The sequence below is a fragment of the Callospermophilus lateralis genome, chromosome 17 (genome assembly GCF_048772815.1).
Source record: "Callospermophilus lateralis isolate mCalLat2 chromosome 17, mCalLat2.hap1, whole genome shotgun sequence".
NCBI classification, from domain to species: Eukaryota; Metazoa; Chordata; class Mammalia; order Rodentia; family Sciuridae; genus Callospermophilus; species Callospermophilus lateralis.
Genome location: NC_135321.1, coordinates 1,053,542 through 1,073,050, shown reverse-complemented (window position 1 = coordinate 1,073,050; position 19,509 = coordinate 1,053,542). Strand labels below are relative to the sequence as shown.

The 19,509-nt window shown below is 40.4% G+C and overlaps 1 protein-coding gene across 5 annotated transcripts in view; it reads left to right on the top strand.

Moving 5' to 3' along the window:
- The first annotated feature begins 1,157 nt into the window (after positions 1-1,157).
- Atp9b (ATPase phospholipid transporting 9B (putative)) overlaps positions 1,158-19,509 on the top strand; it is a 258,118-nt gene continuing 239,766 nt past the window's right edge. For all 5 annotated transcript variants that reach the window (XM_076837216.1, XM_076837215.1, XM_076837218.1 and 2 more), the window contains exons 1-2: positions 1,158-1,322; positions 13,952-14,125. In XM_076837216.1, coding sequence (XP_076693331.1) covers positions 1,210-1,322; positions 13,952-14,125 — 287 coding nt within the window. In that variant the 5' untranslated portion in view covers positions 1,158-1,209. The remainder of the gene's footprint in view (positions 1,323-13,951; positions 14,126-19,509) is intronic.

Below are 19,509 nucleotides of genomic sequence, written 5' to 3'. Positions count from 1 at the left end.
TGACAGCCCAGGAAGGTTGAATTAGCTTTGCCTGTTTGAGCTGCAAACAGATATTTCTTGCCTTTGGAGCTCCTGGTTCTTGGCCTGCTGGAATCTATACCCCTGGCTTTCCTAGGTCTCTAGCAGGTAGCTCGTGGTCTGGTTCTCTCTAGAAAACCCCAGCACAGTGTCCTTGTGAGAAATGACTGCCATGGCTTGCAGGGTCTCAGAGGGCACCTCTCTTCAAGGTGGAACACTAAAGACAATGGCTTGCTGGAGTGGGAGAGGGTTCACGAACACCTATAGGTCCTACTGTTCTTGATTTTGGAATATAAAGCCCGTTCACTAAACACAGATAGCTTAAAAATAAGACCATACGCTAGGTCAAGAAGTAAACCTCAACTTTAAAACAGGGAAACAAATCAAACCAAAATTTTAAATTAGAAATTAATAACGTGTTTAAATAAAAACTAACAAGAAAACGGCAAAGCTCTTGACTCTTTGACGACTTAACTGTTCCTTCATGGAAAGTAATTTAAGGTGATAAAATCTAGCCAAAATTTGTTCTTAACCGTAGGAGAAATCTAAATAAGTTTGCATGGAGAAAAGCCTGAGAACTGAATGAAGTGGGAATCAAAGATGAAAGGAACTCAAAGAACGGGGGAACCCGGGAGAAGACCGAATACCGAGCAAAAGGGGGCGCGGGGCGCTGGAAGCAGGGGCTGGGGAGGCCCCGGGAGGCCAGGCCAGCCGCGCCCCGAAATCTCAACGCTGGCCGAGCCCGGCGCAGGAGCCGGGTACCGGGCTGGGCCTGCCCGGCAGGTAGCCTCCGCGTGATTCTCGCGAGCGGCGGGGACCCCGCCCCTGCAGCCGGGCTTCCCGGACACCGAGGTACACGCCTCCCACACAGGCTGGGCTTCTGCGCGAGACCGGGGAGAGCGCCCGCTCGCTCCCGAAAGACACCCAGCACGCACGCGCGCGCAGCTGCACGCGGCCAGGGACGCCACGCCTCCGCGACGCGGCTCCAACGCCTGGCAGCGTCCAGGCCCGGCGCGCGACGAGGGCGGAGCCTCACAGGCCACGCCCCGCCGCTCAATGACGCCATCGGGCGGCGACCGCGGCGGGGCAGGGAGGCGCACTGAGCCGCCTCGGACAGGGCTGGGGCTGAGGGACGAGGGCGGGGAAAGAATCGCCAAGTCGCCGCGGAGAACGGGGCGGGCTGGTGGAAACATGGCGGACCAGATCCCTCTGTATCCGGTGCGCAGCGCAGGGGCGGCCGGCCACAAGCGCGCGGCCTACTACAGCGCCGCGGGGCCCGGGCCGGGGGCCGACCGGCGCGGCAGGTAACTGCGCGGCCCGACCCTCCGCGCCGCACTGGCGGGGCCGGCTTCGGGCCCGGCGCCTCTGCGGCGGCGAGCGGCCGCCCTCCCGGCGAGCCCGAAACTTAGTTGAGAATCGCAGAGGCCGCTGCTCCGGCTGCGCCGGGCGCGAGGGGCCCGCGGAGCGCTCGCTGGCGCCGAGCGTGGCCCTCGGGAGCGCGGAAGGGAAGTGGAGGCGCAGAACGGTTAAGTAGCTGACGGGGCCGCCGCTGCGCGGCCGGGAGGACGTGTGGGACCAGGGGCGAGCCGGGCTCCTCGCGGGCTCCTCGCGGGCTCCTCGCGGGGCTGCCTCCACGCCGCTCAGGATCGCTCCCTTCTCGCGCCACGGAAGTGAGCTGTTGTAAAGGAAGAGGCGTAAAGACTGCAGTTTTACAAAATAAACTCCCAGGTGTTACCTCTTCTAGCTATCAAAATTTTATTTTCTTTATTGCAGAGGTATTGAAGAAATAACCCATGATGCGCGGAGGAAAAAGATACGGATTTTACCCCATATCATATCTTAGCCATTTTACTTCAGAATTTCAGCTTTGCAGTTCTTTTTTGTCTGAGACTAACATGCAACCAGAAGAGTTCATATTATGTACTCTGAGAGCTGAATTCGCCCCTGGTCTGTTTATTCACTAGTCGTTTCATCTTAGGCACCTTAAACTTCCCTCGTTTGTAAAACGATGGATAATATTTTTCTCACGGAGGATGTTGAGTATTACAGGAGAACCAATAAAAGATGTCCTTTTTCAAGGTGCTTTCCTGGAAGTGTGTTCTCCAGAGCTGTCATTTCTTCTTTCCCCCTTGATGTTAGCTTTAAGAGTGATTGCATTAGTAATTATCTAAGCATTTAATTTTAGGATATAAATATTTGGAAGTATGCCAGCTTTCAAAACAAGGTTTTCATCACATCTTGAGTCTGTCAGTTTTCATTTTATGTCATTTGGTGCATACACATCCAGAATTTTGTGTCTTTCGCATGTATTGACCTTTTTTATTGTTATGTACCATTCCTTTCATAATTTTCTTTCGCTCTTAAATCTACTAGGTATTAGAGTAGTACTCATGCACTTTTGAATTAATGTTTGCATAGTGCCAGCTTTCAGTCTACACACTTTGTTCAACTTGAGGTGAAGTTTCTTGTTGGGTCATGGTTTTTATCCATAAAGTAATTATTGATACATTAGGACTAAGTTTGGCATTTTTCTGTTTCTTCTGATTTCTCATTTCCTTGTGTTTCTCTTTCCTATCTTCTTTTGGGTTACTTGAACAATTTTTGGTATATGTACAGTGTTTTGAGTGTAGATCTTTGTATGGTTTTCAGGTGTTTGCTCTGGCTATCACCGGTATGCATTCAACTTACTGCTATGATGTGTTTTTATCACCATTTTACCTATTCTTCCATTCAGGGTTAGCATTTGGCCACCTGTTTAGACTTAGCACACGGGTCTTGGCCTACATTTGTGGTTTGTAGTTCTAATGACAGTGTGTTGTGCATTTTGGACTGCTTCAATTTAGGTGGTGTCATTGGTCTCTCTTGTGCCCCATGATGGGATGGGGAAGAGTGATTTCCCCAGGCCTAGTGTCTCTTGGTAAGAGTTGAGAGTGTCGGGCTCCATGGGATAGAGAGACATCCTTGGTGAGGCACTGGATGTTGTGTCCCCTCCACATGTGCCACCTGGCTGTACTGGTGTCTCTGAGTAGGAGGCAGGAGTCTGAGCACCCCTATTGCAGAGGCTTTCCAATGCAGAATCCTGCTTGGTGGTGCTCCCTGGCCTGCTGGTGCTCCCTGCCTGCCCGGAGTCTTGGAGTAGGGCAAGGCGTGGGGGAGGGAGGTGCTGTAAAAGAGGCTTCTTGGACTGGGCCTCTTGGTTGATGGGTAGCACTTGTCAGTGCTACTTGCCTGTCTCACTGGTGGGAGAGAGGAATCTCAGGGTTTCAGGACACAGAGATTTCCAGGACTAGCTGGTTGTTGTGGCATGGTTCCCTTGCTGGTGCCTACATCCCTCAGTGTCCCTGGTGGGAGAAAGCAGCCTCAGGCTCCCCCATATGACATTCCTTGGCTGCTTACCAGTTTCTAGCTGGTGATGCTGTACTCTCATGATACTGTGATCCTGTTCTGTTGGGGTGTGTGGGGAACGAGCTTTCTTGGCTCCCTTCTCTAGCATGGTTGAAGTTAGGGGGCTCTGGGCCTGTGGTGCTTTATTCTGTTGCAGGGAGAACACATGAGAGACATGACGCTGTTGCTTCAGCCCAGGTCTCCAGCCAGCCTGCCTTCCTCTCACTGCTGTGGTCTTGGTACTTTTCAGAACTCTCATTTGTGTCGTGCTTTGTTCCAGTTTATTTATTTACAGTTGAACTTATTGGGGAGTGTCAGGGAGAAATGCCATTTTATCTGGACCAGAAATTATGCTTCTGTGTTATTTTTTGAAATTGGGTTGATTTTATTTTATCATGATATGCATATGGTTTTATTTTGTCATGATACACATATAGTTTAAAAATAAAGTGGTGCTAAAAGGCTTATAATAAAACATTATAATTGCTCCATTTACTCAGTTGCCCTCACCCTATTTTTTTAACCCCAGTGGCAGTTACTTGGGACTCTTGTAGCTGGTGTTTTCTTTTTTCTTTTCTTTTTTTTGGGGGGGGGGACCGGGGATTGAACTCAGGGGCACTCAACCACTGAGCCACATCCCCAGCCCTGTTTTGTTTTTTATTTAGAGTCAGGGTCTGATTGAGTTGCTTAGCACCTTGCTTTTGCTGAGACTAGCTTTGAACTCATGATCCTCCTGCCTCAGCCTCCCAAGCTGCTGGGTTTATAGGTGTGCTCTAGCTGTTTCTTAAAGCCACTGCACTTCTGAAGTCATTCTTTATTCCAGCTGCTGTTAGTGCAGAATTAGATAACTCCTGCCACACTCATATAGTGTTCATAGCAGAGATTCCACTCTATTCTATGACTTATCTTCTCAGATGTGTCTTTGTCAATAGTGGCAGTGATGATTAGATTTTACCATTTTCCTGGTCTCCTGAGTTGGGAAGTGTTCTCAACTCTTCGTCTTTCTGCAAGATGTTGTTTTAATTCTTTTTAAATGTTTGGTGGATTTACCAGCAGAACTATCTGAGCATTGGAAATTTCTTTTTTTGGATGTTTTCAATTTATGAATTCAGTTTCTTTATAGTTATTGGGCTGTTCTCACTTTTTACTCCATAGTAGGAGAGTTGTGATAGTTTGTGATTTTTTTTTTTTTGAGGAATGGTTCCATTTGATAGAAGTTACCAGGTTTATGTGTAGATGTGTAGAGTTGTTCATGGTATTTGCCTGTTATTCTTTTGATGTTTCTTTAAGATGTTGGTGATATGCACACCCCCCACTCCTACCCATTTTTTTTTTTCCTTTTGGTGCTGGAGATTGATCCTAGGGCCTTGTGCATGCTGGATAAATGCTGTACCATTGAGCCACATCTCCATCCCAGCCAGCTGGACTGGCTATGAACTTGTTATCCGCCTGACTCAGATTCATGAATAGCTGGATTACATTTATGCACCAGCATATCTGGTTTATTTTTGCACTCTTTAACGGGTTTTTTGATATGCTTCTCATACAGACAGTTCACCCATTTAAATGTATAATTCTGTGGTTTTGAGTATATTCATAAGTACATGTATCACCTCTTATCCTGCAGCTTCCACTCCACCCTTCATTTCTATTTCCTTCACCCATCCATCTCTGATTTATAGATCTTTTTTTTTATTGTGGTAAAACATAACATAAAATTTATCATTTTAGCTATTTTTAAACATACTTTCTTTTTGTGATACTAGGGATTGAACCCAGGACCTTGTTCTCAGTGCCATTTTTATTTTATTTTGAAAAGGGGTCTGGCTAAATTGCCCAGGCCAGCTTGTGATCCTCCTGTCTCAGCCACTTGGGTAGCTGGGATTATAGGTGTGTGCTACCATGCTTAACTCTTTAAGTATACTGTTAACTTATAACAAATCACTAATTTCATGCTTCAAAACTGAAATGATTTAAAATTGATATAAAGTTTTCTATCAAAACTATTTTTCTGTTTTGGGAACTATGTGCAATCTATAGAATACATCTGAAAAATAAAGAGTGTTAGTGTATTGTCTTACATATACAGAAAACAAAGTTTAATATTATCAGACTGGAATCTACACACTGGCAATGGAATGCTTCATAGCTTTAGTTGATGGAAAGACAGCTTTGACATAGACTTTTCTTTGAAAACCTCTCTCCCCAGGCAATGTAAAATTGACATTTTGTTCTTGTTATGTATAATAAATTATAATTATGTATTTTAAAGATTTTCAGGTTTTCCTTGAAGTGAAATTATTTTTCTTTCACTAGAATTATAACAGCTTAGGACACAGTATATTTAAAAGATAAGGCTGGTAAAAATTATAGCTTTCATAAAAATTTTCTTCATTGGGTTTAAAATATAAACCCAAAATTCCAAGGGAAGAATTATGTATGATTTGATGGGCTGGGGGTTGTGGCTCAGTGGTAGAGCACTCGCCTAGCATGCATGAAGCACTGGGTTCAATCCTCAGTAAATATAAAATAAAGATATTGTGTCTACCTAAAACAAAAAACAATTTAAAAAAGAATTATGTATGATTTGTGTATGGTTTAATAATTATTAAAAAGCTCAACATCACATGATTTTTGCTATCATCAAAGGTGAATAGGGTCCTTTTTCAAATGCCAGTAAATAAGTGAAATCAAAGTTCACTAGGCTTCTAATTACATTGTCACTTGAGGTATCAATTTTTCTCACATGGTGAATGTGTGAAGAGTAAGGCATTCTTAAATTTGGTGTCACATTTCTGTGTTTTAAGTGATAACTATAACATTCAAGTTAGCTTTGTGGTTGAAAAAAGAATGAAGGACATCAAACATTTTAATTTTGCTTTTTCATGTATGTTAGTACTTTTTTGTTTTTAGTTGTAGATGGACACAATACCTTTATTTTATTTACGTTTTATGTGGTACTGAGCATTGAACCCAGTGCTTCACACATGTTAGGTGAGTACTCTACCACTGAGACAGAACCTCAGCCCTTCTTTACTTTTTCTACCAGCATGGGTGTTGGCCCTGCCTAAGGGCATTTGCAATATTGTAAGAGTTAACCTTCAATGTTGAAAAAGAGTCTAGTGCAGAGGACAGATGGCTATTGTCTGATTACCTGCAAAATATTAGTTTTTCTTGGTAGATGTAACAGTATTTTGTAATGCTAGGTTTCTTATTCTCAGATTTCTTTGTTAGTCAGCATTTTGTTCCTATGACTAACATTGTTGACAAGAACAACTTAGAGGAGGAAAAGTGTTTTTGAGCCTCATAGTTTCAGAGGTTCAGTCCATGGTTGGCCAGTTCTATTGCCCTGGGCCCAAGGTGAGGCAGGACATGGTGGTAGAAGGGCATAGTCATGGAGGAAAGCTGCCAGGAAACATATAGTGCAAATGAGGATCCAGGGACATAATGTAATCCCCAGGCAGGGTATGTTCTCCAGCTACACCTCACCTGCCTATATTTACCATACAGTAATCCATTCACGTTACTAATCCATCAAATGGATTAACCATTGATTAGCTTATAGATCTCCTAAATCATTTCACCTCTGAACATTCCTGCATTGTCTAACATAAACTTTTGGGGGATGTCTCATATAGGGTCTATGCAGTATTTTTTCTGATTCTTTAAAATTTATAATGATTTAATAAATATTTTACCAGTTGTGAAGATGAAACTTTTCCTTCACTATGATAGTTCACAATTGAAGGGGTTTTCTTTTCCTCTTTCTATACAGAATAATTCAGTTTTTCATTCTTTTTTTTTTTTTCTGTGTGTGTGTGTGTGTGTGTGTGTGAGTGTGTGTGTATGTGTAGTACTGGGGTTTGAACCCATGGTCTTGCACATGATAGGTGAGTACTGTACCACTGAACTAGATCCTCTGCCTCAGAATGAGTCTTTTTTAAAAATATCTTTTAGTTGTCAATGGACCTTTATTTTATTTATTTATACATCGTGCTGAGAATCAAACCCAGTGCCTCACACATGCTAGGCAAGCGCTCTACCACTGAGCTACAACTCCAGCCTCAGAATGAGTCTTAAGACAGTATTAATTGCTAAGGCCTGTGATTCCTTAGAATTAAAGAAATTTTCATAGAGGTTTATAAGAATTTCCTTTAAAAGGGATCCATAATTCACTCAAGTATAAAAATCTTTAGACCTTCCAGAATTGGAATATGTCACTTAACTTTCCTATACTTGACAGTATTAACATGATGGGAAGAGGCAATTGGAGTATGAGTCCTGAGTTAGTAGGCCATGAATCTTCAAATTTCTAATTCACATGTTTGTCTCAATTTATATATAGCATTGGTATAATTTCTTCAAGAAATTGGTATGCAGGTTTCTTATAGAACCTTTGAGAAATTGCTAGCTCAAATTTATTGTATATACAGTCAACATGGAGGATCACTTCTTAGTTCAAGGGGGTGGCAATTTCTTCTTCCTTTTGCTTGTTTTTGTTATTAAGGTCAAGGCATATTTTATAGCTGTTTAATTAATTAATTAATTTGCTGCAGCTTTTTCTTCATTTGTCACAGTCTGCTTTGTGCTGTTTTAACAGAATATCAGAAATTGGGTGATATATAGAGAATAGAAACTTGATTGCTCACAGTTTTGGGGCCTGGGAATTCCAAGATGAGGGTGTTGGGCTTCTGATCAGAGCCCTTCTTGCTATGTCCCCACGTGGCAGAAGAGTAGAAGAGAATGAGCCCATCTGCAAACTTTTAAAACTGACATTAGGGCTGGGGTTGTAGCTCAGAGGTAGAGTGCTTGCCTACCATGCGTGAGGCACTGGGTTTGATCCTCAGCACCACATAAAAATAAGGATATTGTGTTCACCTATAACTAAAATATAAATGCTAAGAAAAACCCTGACATTAACCCATTATTAGGACACAGGCCTCATGACCAAAACATCTCCCTTAGGCACTACCTTCAAACGATGGTGCAGCAGGATTTAACCTTTATCACATGAGTTTGGAGAGAACAAAAAAATTAAAACCAGAATGAATACCTGCTGCTGGAGGAGGAGTTTTGATTTCTCAGCAGTTCATGTAGTTTGCTACTTACTGGTGATTTCTAGGTGACATTGAACTTGGTAGTTCATGTGATGAGGGGGATATGCGCATTTCTTTGTAACAAATTATTTTGCTTTCTCTATTAATATGCAAGCAAAAGGGAAATGTTTATTTTTCTTAAAGAAGTTTTGAGCATTAGGCATATTTTAAATGTTTCTCCTTTTAAAATAAATTGACTTCTCAGAAATAGTTTTTATCCTAATGGAAACAATAAGGCTGTTAGATACTTGAGGTAAAATGTGAATTTAAGCTAGTTATTGCATTGACCTGCTTTTACTTAGAAGCATGTAAATTATGTCTTCCAGAGCTTGAGTGTTCTGTTGAGTTCCCAGTTCTTTTAAAGCCTTTGGCAGCAGCCAAGGTAGTTGTCCTCTTTCCTTAGCTTGGCAGTACTCTTGGGTTTGTATCATATGTTGTCGTCTTTGTTCACATTGTTTTTACTCATTTAAGAAATATGTTTCCAGAATTATACTTAATTGCTGGAAACGTTGATTTTTCTTGAGTGACAAACCAATTAAGTGTGTATGACACCAGGCAACAAAAGACACTTAAGATTCTCTGCTTACTCTGTCTTGAAGAAATCCATTATTCATCATCTTATTGTGTTTAAATACTGAGGTGAAATTTTCAATACAATAGGAAAATTGCTTTGAAAATGGAATAAATTGCTTGCAGTTCAAAGGCTGCGTTTCTATAGTTGAGGTTGCTAAACATGATGTTGCTCATATTCTTTATCTTCCAGAACACATCACTCTGCTTTTCCAGCGTTAAATGTGGTGAAATTGTGACTTTTGCTAAAATGTGACATGATTGCCCAGAAAACTTAATGAAAAGACTTAAAAATCTGATTTTGGATATAATGTTATAATATATTTAAGTGGTGTTTGAAATTTTTCACGTTTTTGTATCAGTATTCATTTTCTAGGTGCCTTTTTTTTTCGGTACTAGGGTTTGAACTCAGGGACACTCAACCACTGAGCCGCATTCCCAGTCTTATTTTGTATTTTTATTTAGGGTCTCACTGAGTTGCTTAGCACCTCCCTTTTGCTGAGGCTGGCTTTGAACTCGTGATCCTCCTGCCTCAGCCTCCCGAATGACTTTAAATGTTGTAATCCTGTGCAGAGAAGTTACATAAGAAGTTACATAAAGGAAACAATTTATTTTGGGCTCGTGTCTTCACAGATCATGTAATTTTTGCCTGGATCATCTAAAATGTCATTTGCATGTTGTAAGGATGTTCTCTGATGGTATCTAGAGTAGTTGGAGTTGTTGGTGGAAGATGGTATGGAGACAAAAAAGTGAGAAGCATTTTCTTCTCTTTTTTAATATTTTTTTTTAGTTGTAGATGGACACAATGCTTTTATTTTTATGTGGTGCTAAGCCTTGAACCCAGTACCTTACATGTGCTGGGCAAGAGCTGTACTACTGAGTCCCAAGAATAGCATTTTTATTGGTGAATTAGAATGTTCAAAGAGGGTGAAAACAAGTGACTGCTATTTCTCTTAGCATAGTTAGGTTGAACAGAAGTTATTCGATCATTTTTAGTGACAGTATGGTGTTCCATCGTATACTTAACCAGTTCTTTTAAACATTAATGCTTTTTCCTTTTCCTTGGTTACTCTTTCAAGCAGCATGGTATGGGGATGATCATCTTTAAAGATACATCTTGTGCACATTTAATTTCCATGGGCAATTAGAACCTCTAGTTGGCTTGTGATGCTGCTTCACAAATTGTTCACTGCTCTTGCTGCTACTGTGGGTGTCCATCCAGCCAGACACTATGGGGCACACTGGTAATCCCAGCTACTCGAAGGCTGAGGCGTGAGGATTGCATGTTCAAGGTTATCCTGGGCACTTTAGCAAGACCTTTTCCGAAAGTAAAAATAATTAATAAAAAGGGTGGTAGAACACCTGTTTAGGATGAATACCTGGGTTCTAGTCTCAGTACCCCCCAATTTTTTTTTCCCACTTGACAGTCAAAGAAAATTATCCCTTCTTGTTTGAATTTATATTACTTAAAAGACCTTTTTGGAAACAAATTATTTCCACACCTGAGACCTTTTAATGGCTTCCCATTATGCCTGAAACAATACTGAAACTCTTGGTACCTTTCTAGCACTGTGTGCCTGGTCCTGCCCATCTCTTTAGCTGCTGTCCTGCTGCCCAAGGTCTCTGCAGACCTCACTGGTCTTCCTAGATCTTTAGTGGATGGCTGCTCTCCATAGGTGTTACCTCTTAGGAGGACCTCCTAGGTGATCCAAGGAAGACCTTTCCAGTCACTTCCATTCGGGCCACCCTGCCTGTTGTTCTAGTGTTTTTCTTTGTAATTGACTGACTGTGTACTTCCTGTTACTGATCCTGCAGGATTGGAGCTTTAGAGGAGAGGGCCTTGCTGTCAATTGCTTTTTTTTTTTCTTATGCTACAGGTATTTACCCCAGTGTCTGATTTGCTTTAAAATTATTTTTCTTCAGGCACCTGAAGTGTTTGGCCTGCTATCTGGCCGTATTCAGTACTCAGTAAATTTCAGTCCTTGTCAGTTGTGTCCATTTTCCCTGGCCCTTAGGAATTGTTGTTTTTGGTTTTGGTCCTTGGTTTGAATAAGGAGCCTATTCTCCCAAAATTTGATGTTATGAAGGAACTTGCCCTTTTTTGCTTTGAATGTAAGGATTTGTTTTTTCCTCTTTGGCTTACAGCTTATTTGTAAATGTAGTCCCCGCCCCCCCCCCCCCAAAGTGTATATGGATTTCAAAAAAATCTTTTAATTAATAATGATTAAAATCCATTGTGATGACAGAGCCCATTTTATGTGATTTTAGTTATTTGTTAGGATTGGTGTTCTGACCCAGGATAGGATCTGTGGGTGAGTGATTTCTTTGTGTATTTGAAGAGAACAGTATTATGCTATTATGGTTAGTGTTTTCTATAAATGCCAGTTAGGTTTGTTGCTGATGTGGGTTGTACCTTTATATCCTTTCTGATTTTTCTTTTTCCTGTCAGTTATTGAGAGAAGAGTTTTAGTCTTCAAGTACCACTGGATTTCCCTTCCATTTGTATTAGCATTGCTTCATGTGCTTTGAAGCTTTGGGCCTGGCTAGGTGCATATACATGTATAATTGCTAGATCTTGTTAGTGATTTAATTCTTTTATCATCTGTGATGTCTTCCCTCATTCTGGCAAGTTTTTTTTTATGTTAATATGGCTATTTAGTTTTCTTCGGATTAGTGTTTGCATCACACATTGTTTTCTATCCTTTTATTCTCTAAGATCTTTTGATACATATTGTGTTATAGTTAAGTTACTTCCAGTAGGTGGTGATTTTTGTACTCCAGAGACATTTTTCATTGTCCTGCCAAGGCAGTGATTCTGCTCAACATTCTGCATGCAGGGGACAGACCCCCACAGTAAAAAATTCTGTGGCATGAGTTGCAGTGTAGGTGGCTGACTCTCCACTGTCTGCTCAGCTTACCATCCTACCACTTCATATGAACTGTGGAGTGTCTGCTCCTTATGTTGTATGGTCACTTGTATTCCAGCCTCTTAACATTGAAAACAATGTTATACTTCTTGTTTTGAATAGTTATTCTTGTCTTAAAAGACCTTTCTGTTGCTCTTTTTTTTTTCCTGGAGTTCTGGGTTCCTTCTAGTATTATATTTTCTTCATCCTGAGACTTGCTTTGGCATTCTTTTAGGGCAGATCTGCTGCTGAAAACAAACTTTCTGTTTTCCCTTATCTGAGAATGTCATTGTCTTGTAGGATGTAGCATTCTAGGTTGGCAGCTCCTTTCTTTCAGTTCCCCTGGGGCTTGGGGTTGTGGCTCTTGTGCAAAATAAAGGTATTGTGTCCAACTACAACTAAAAGATAAATATTTAAAAAAAACAAAAAAAAAAAAACAAAAAAAAAAAACAAAGAACATTAGTTCCTCTGTCTTTTGGGCCTCTGATTTTCCTCCACCAGAGAGATGCCCCCATGCATTTGAATGGATGTCCCTGGCTCTGTTGGTTTGAAATACTCATCTTACTCCTTATGTGTATGTTTTTGTTATAGGTTCTAGCTGGTTCTTTTTATGGCTACTTAGCTGAGAGCAGTGGCACATGACTGTAATCCTAGTAACTCAGAAGGCTGAGGCAGGATGATTACACGTTCAAGGCCAGCTTGGGCAATTTAGTGAGACCCTCTCTTGAAAACAAAATTAAAAGAACTTGGGAACTACTTGGGATGTAGTTCAGTGGTAGAGTGCCCCTCAGTTGAGTCTCTAGTAATGCAGTAAAAACCAAAAAAAAAAAAAAAAAAAAAAAAAAAAACCAGAAAATGGATTTTGGAGATTGTGAGGAGAGATTTCAATTTCAGTGACTACCATTGTCACACACCCATCTCAGAAGTTTTGTTTTCTTAATTTTCTTTCTTTCTTTCTTTTTTTTTTTTTGGTATTGGGGATTGAACCCAGGGATATTCAACCACTGAGGCACATCCCCAGCCCTTTTTTGTATTTTATTTAGAGACAGGGTCTCACTGAGTTGCTTAGGGTCTTGCTAAGTTGTTGAGGCTGGCTTTAAACTTGATCCTCCTGCCTCAGCCTCCTGAGCTGCTGGGATTACAGGCATATGCCACCTCACCTGGCTGTTTTCGTAATTTTAAAATTGAGATGATACATAGCATGTGAGCTCCATGTAAAATTAAGATAGCAGTTATTGAATTGCCATTATGGTTTCTGACACTGTTCTCAAAAAGCTGAATTTTTATTTTGTAAATAGATTATTTTTGTGATTGAGGAAAGCCAGAGTGACAGTGTGGATGGTGGGCTGCTGTTTCTTGGGATGGGAAGAGATCTTTTGCCCTCTAAAACATATTCTACTTGTTGATATTTTTTTCCTTGAGTAAAACATTTTAGTAAAGGCACTGATGAAGACAGAATAAATAGGACATAGCACTGTTCCCTGTGTGTGTCAGTACATCAACTCTGAAACAAACTCAAGGATGGCATGAGAACTTTCAGTCTATAGACAACTATACTTTGTCAAAAATCACTTCAGGAACTCTGATAACTAATGTGTGACTGGTTTGGCTATTACTTGTGGCCTTAAATTTTTGGCTGATGGCCATATTTGGATGATTACATTTACTATTCCTGACTTGAATGCAGTGAGTGAGTGTTGGACAGGCCTGCAGAGCTGTCATCCAGCCATGCATGTGGAGGTGTCTGGGACTGCGGCATGGGTATTGTTGGCCTCTCAGCCAGCACTGGCTTCCTGGTGCAGACTGGTTGCCTGTTTACCTGGGCAGCTTGGTTTTCTGCACTGCTGTTTATGAAAGCAGCTCCATTTGAAGAAATGATAACCAGCAAGTAGTAGGTAGCGGTTGTCATAAATGAATCCTACGCTGTTACAGAAGAATGCTTGATCTGCTCAGCTCTCTGTTCCTGCCTTTAACTAGGTACCAGCTGGAGGATGAGTCTGCCCATTTGGACGAGATGCCATTAATGATGTCTGAAGAAGGCTTTGAGAATGATGAAAGTGATTACCACACGCTGCCTCGAGCCAGGATAGAGCGAAGGAAAAGTGGTCTAGAGTGGTTTGTCTGCGGTGGATGGAAGTTCCTCTGTTCCAGGTTTGTCATGCTTATTGAGCTTACCAGCTAGTATAACTGCAAGATATATTGATAAGTCTCTATAAAAACCAAAGACACTGGGTTGTCACAGAGAGTACTTAGAACATTAGTCAGACCAAACAGTGCTAATCAGAAAGTCAGGGAAAACCAAGTTCATTATATTTTTTTTTTAAAGAAAGAGTGAGAGAGAGAGAGAGAGAGAGAGAGAGAGAATTTTTTTTTTTAATATTTATTTTTTAGTATTCGGCGGACACAACATCTCTGTTTGTATGTGGTGCTGAGGATCGAACCCGGGCTGCACGCATGGCAGGCGAGCGCGCTACCGCTTGAGCCACATCTCCAGCCCCCAAGTTCATTATTTTATAAGACATTTAAATAGTTAAAAGCTGGGGGAAATTAGTGGCTTTGTAATTAAAGCATGTCGGAATTAATTCTGGTCACTGTATCAACATTTATCAATGGCATTCCTTTCTTATCCAAAAAGATGGAGATGGACCTATAACATACAGCTTAATATCCCTGTAATTATGTGTATTATTCAGCTTTAGTGCTTTGACTTGGAATAAGTCTCTTCTGTAGGTTTAGCCAGCCAGATATTAAGACGAAAACTCCTATTTCAGACAAGTTTCCTGATGGTGTGGTTTGCCTTTGAGTAAACTCTGGCAGGTGAAAGAGCTCTGTGCATCTCAGACACCTTTTTCTCCCGCCACCAGAAGCAGGAAGCAAGAGCTACAAGAGCTAAGTGAAGCCCTGTGACTAGAGCAGAGCCTGTCCAGTGCATCATGCTCGTCACAGAGTCTTCTTCAGCCCTTCTATTACCCATAAAAGGAAGGTGAATATTTTTAAAGACAGGTTTTGTTTTTCATGCTCTTCATCATTCTTTTGCAAGTTTGCACAAAGATGTTCCTATTGCCGATTTGATTTCTGGGTCAGCTTGTGAGGTGTTACTCACTGTGTTGTGGAACTGTAGGAAATTGGCAGCATAGAGAAAGAAGAAGAGCAAGATTTAGCTTTAACTCCCTATTTAGCTTTCAATCAGATCATAACTATCCTTGTCCTTGTTGTATATCATAGGCTTTCATGTAAAGAAAGAATTTCATAGTTAACCAATGTTTTAAAAATTGCTGATGGTGGGATACTAATTAATAAGAAGTCTCTGTGACTTGTTGAAAGCATTTTCTAGTTAAGTGGCCAATATTCCAAGATACCCGGAGTGGTCTTTGTGGGTACATACTTAGTTGTAGGGTCAATTTTTTAAATAGATTTGGGACTACAGTTATTTTTTTATTTGTTTTTCTTGTGTCAGTTATGATGGGGATATGGCTTGGTGGTTGAGCACCCCTGGGTTCAATCCCCAGTACTTAAAAAAAAAAAAAAAAAAATGAAAACACTGGATGAATTTCCATTGAAAGACCAGCAATCTTTATTCCAACTTTTGAATGAATTTATTCATGGTCTTTTCCTGTGATCTGTTGAATGTGTGGGATCTGCAGTGATGTCAACTTTTAAAATTTATAGAGCTCAGGCAGAGTAGGTTTAGTATAATTCTTAGGGGCCCTAGGATTTTTAGAATGATATATGAATGATTTTTTGGAATGACATATGAACATTGGCTGCATTAGTCCCTATCAAGAGAATCCGCCTATACTTTGAAGCTTTGAAACAGGTAATTGCCTGTTCTCAGCTCCCTTCAGGGAAGTCACCATGAAGAGCACTAGTTTTTCCTCTCCAGCTGTGACAGACCTAGCTAGCATCTTTTTCCAATGGAAGACTATATTATATCCGCATTGAGCATCTTGTTAGTGCAGATACCATCATTGTTTGTCTTCTGGAATACTTGTAGCTTCTGCCAAGTACTTGCTGCTTCCCCTTGTATTTTTATATTACAGAGATTTTACCTTAAACAGAGGTGAACCAACCTCTGTTCTCTTGGCTTCAAACTTTTCTTCTGCATTTACCTCACCTCTCAGCCTTCATGGAGTTGAAGGGAGTTGGAACCTTGCTTTGAATTTAGCTTTGGCTGTAGGGAATGTGTGGCTGTTCTGCTCTTCTATTCAGACCACTAGAACTTTCTTTACGTCAGCAGTTAGCCTGTTTCACTTTCTTATCATTTATGTATGCATTGGAGCAGCTCTTTTAATTTTCTTCAAGAACTTTTCCTTTGTATTTATACCTTTGTTGCGACAAACCTTCAACCTTTAAAGATGTTTCTTGTCTAAAATGTTATTAATTTTCTTTTAAAATATCTATCTTGTATTAAAATATAAAACTAAGCAGGAGGGTTGGTCTGATACAATTCTGTCAGATCTGGACATGTAAGTTTGAGAGTTCTTACTGTGCTGATACTGGAAGCCTCAAGGAAGGTTGTTATCCTTGAAAGTGCACCTGTTGCCAGATCTATGAAGAATAAAGGAGATAGGGACTTTGGCAGTTGGAAGAGGGCAGGAAGAATGAAGTGTTGATGGAGATGACTTTTATTGTGTTCTTATTGGAACTGTGGGGTCACTTGAGTTAGCAGGGGATTAGGATACAGATGAGGACTTAAGATATGAGAAAAGTCAGCCAGGCTTTGCTAGCAATTGCTAGTAATCAGAAAGGAAACTCAATACACATGAATTTGTAGTGATTGTGGCATATTTTATGGCTGTTTGTCTGTCAGGGAAGAGCCTGAACCCTTATATAACTGGTTGTGAAAGCATGGGAAGGGAGCTTCTGTGGGACTGAGGCCCACAGCATTGTGAACTGAGTAGGTTGTGGTGGGCTATTGATTACTACCAGTTTGATGGCTGTGGGGTATATCTCAGAGGCATGAGTTCCCCACAGTGTGGCTTGGAGGTAGTATTTTTCCTCTGGTCTGTAAGGCGCCTTCTTCAAAAAAGGTTGGTGTTCCTACTACTATTAGCTAAGACCTGGCAAAGTCTCTCTCTGGACAGGTGAGGGTCAGGCCAGCCCTTTTTCTGTTCCCTGGGAAAAGTGATAGGACAAGAAGAGTGGCCTGAATGAGCTTGATCCTAATTTGCAGTCTTCGAAGTGCAATGGCTGTTTGGTAATTGCCTGTTCTCAGCTCCCTTCAGGGAACACTGGATTGAGAAGGCTGAGGGTTTGTGTTCTATGTGTCAGGAAGTCCTCTAGTGTGGGTGGAGACTGAGTTGCTGAAATCCTTGAGGCTGTGGGAATGAGCACTGATGGGCACTAAGCCACAGGACACAGACATGTTCCTGGTGACAGTTGCTTGACAGGGGTATTATATTTTATGGGATGGGGCTTACTTGACCATGCTAGCAGCAGTCCTGCCAGCCTATACTGGTCAGCAAGCTGCAAAGAATTGTGGACTTGCAGTGCTGTCAGGCTCATCACAGTGCTAAATACATTATTGAGCTAATATTTTGCCTTTTTTTATAGAAAAAATGTTAACCATGTGGAACATGACAGCCATATTTTGAATTTTACTTATAGTATACTCCTTTTCTTAGAGAAAATATTAAGAATATATTTGAAAATGTATGTGTTGGCAGACAGACCACTCAATTTGGGGGATGGCGAAACAGCTCAATGAAATATCTAGATATTGAATTAAAGATTCAAATATCTTCTAAATCTTTATTTTAATAAATCTGATTCTGTAATAGCTAAACCGTCCTCACTGGCTTGTTTAGTCTACGTGTTGTCACTAAGGAGGGTCCTGTTGCCATGTGGGATAGGAAGTAACCTGAGATATCTTTAACTCTTGTTCATTAGGTTACATCAAGAAATTGTTATGGAAATTAGAAATTGTACCTTAGTCAAATTGTACATTTAGCAACTAGCTTGTTATTATTTTTTGGCCACTGTATTTTCTAAGTACCAGGCATTATAAAATTCGTTGTTATTGAAATTATTAGATAATGATTCAAAGAGGTAGGTACACATAAAATTAGTTTAATTGCAAGAAAAAAATGCTAATGATTATTGCAATACAAGTAGATTGTAATTAATATGTAAATATTTAAATATATCTGCATGTGAGATACATTTGAGTAGGAAAGCTTTTTTTTTTAGTTTTATTTTTTAGTTGTTGATAGACCTTTATTTATATGTGGTGCTGAGAATCGAACGCAGTGCCTCACGCATGCTAGGCAAGTGCTCTACCAAGCCACAACCCCAGCCCCAATACCTTTATTTTATTTGTTTATTTTTTTATGTGGTACCGGGGATTGAATTCAAGTTCCTCACGCATGCTAGGCAAGCGTTCTGCCACTGAGCCACAACCCTGGTCCAGGAAGGCTTTTTTAAAAATCATTATTCTTCAGGGACTGAGTAGACTCTGATTTCTTTATGACTTAAGACTCACTTTTCATTTTTATTATTTGTCAGAAATACCTACTTGGACACTTTGGGGAAAAAAAACAAAACTCTGAAATCTTTTAATTAAAACTTTTGAATTTCTTTCACGTGAATGAACATACCTTTCTGTAAGTTGCTCTGAGGCACTAGTTGGTATATGTAGTTCTATGATTCAGGTTGATGGTCGTTCTCACGAGATTTACATTTCACTTGTTATCAAAAATCACTTTGTCTCTAGGAAAGTGGAGTTGAGATGGCATTTCCATATGAAGAGAAAGGAGAGGGAGTATCAAATGCTGGGATTATTTCTGGTTCTAAATGGCCTCTGTACTTTGAATTAATCTGTAAAACATTTGGGATACAGAGCCATGGGAAAATGCTGGTCTTTTAAGACAAATGTGAGTACTGTGTTGCTTTTTTCTTAGTAACTAAAAGTACCTATTAGATATAGTAATTGACCAATTTTGGGTGAGGATGAAGGGAAGGAGGCTGTCTAAATTTTGAGGGTTATTTCATTGTGGTTAAAATTTTAGAACACAGAATCTTGAAATACAAAAATGTTTAATATCAGAATACTTAACTTTGATTATAGAGGGATTTGTGAAAAGCTACTAATCCTAAAATATTTTAAGGAAAAGTATATGTGCACTATTAGAAGTACTTACTATTGATCTTGATCGTGTTAGGCAGTGTATAAATGTGGGAAAGTATTTTTCTGAAAAATTATTTATTTAGAAAGTATTTAGCATACATAGAAATGTGATTAAGTAAAACTGCCAACTACTTACTAGGACTTCATTTTCCTTTTCCCTCTCATTTATCGATATTTTCCCGTATATTTTGCTCAGAAATTCCCCATGATATTGTTTTCCTCTTTAGCTCTACCACTCAATAGGGCTTGGTGTACTTTTTTTTGTTGTACAGATTTCTTTTTTTTTTTTTTTCCCAGTGTTTTGGGTTTATGTACTCAAAATCACCCTTCTTTCCCTTCTGATCATAGTTTGTGTCTTCATTGTCCACTGGCAATTCTGGAGGATCCCTAGGCTTTTCAAACCTCAAGC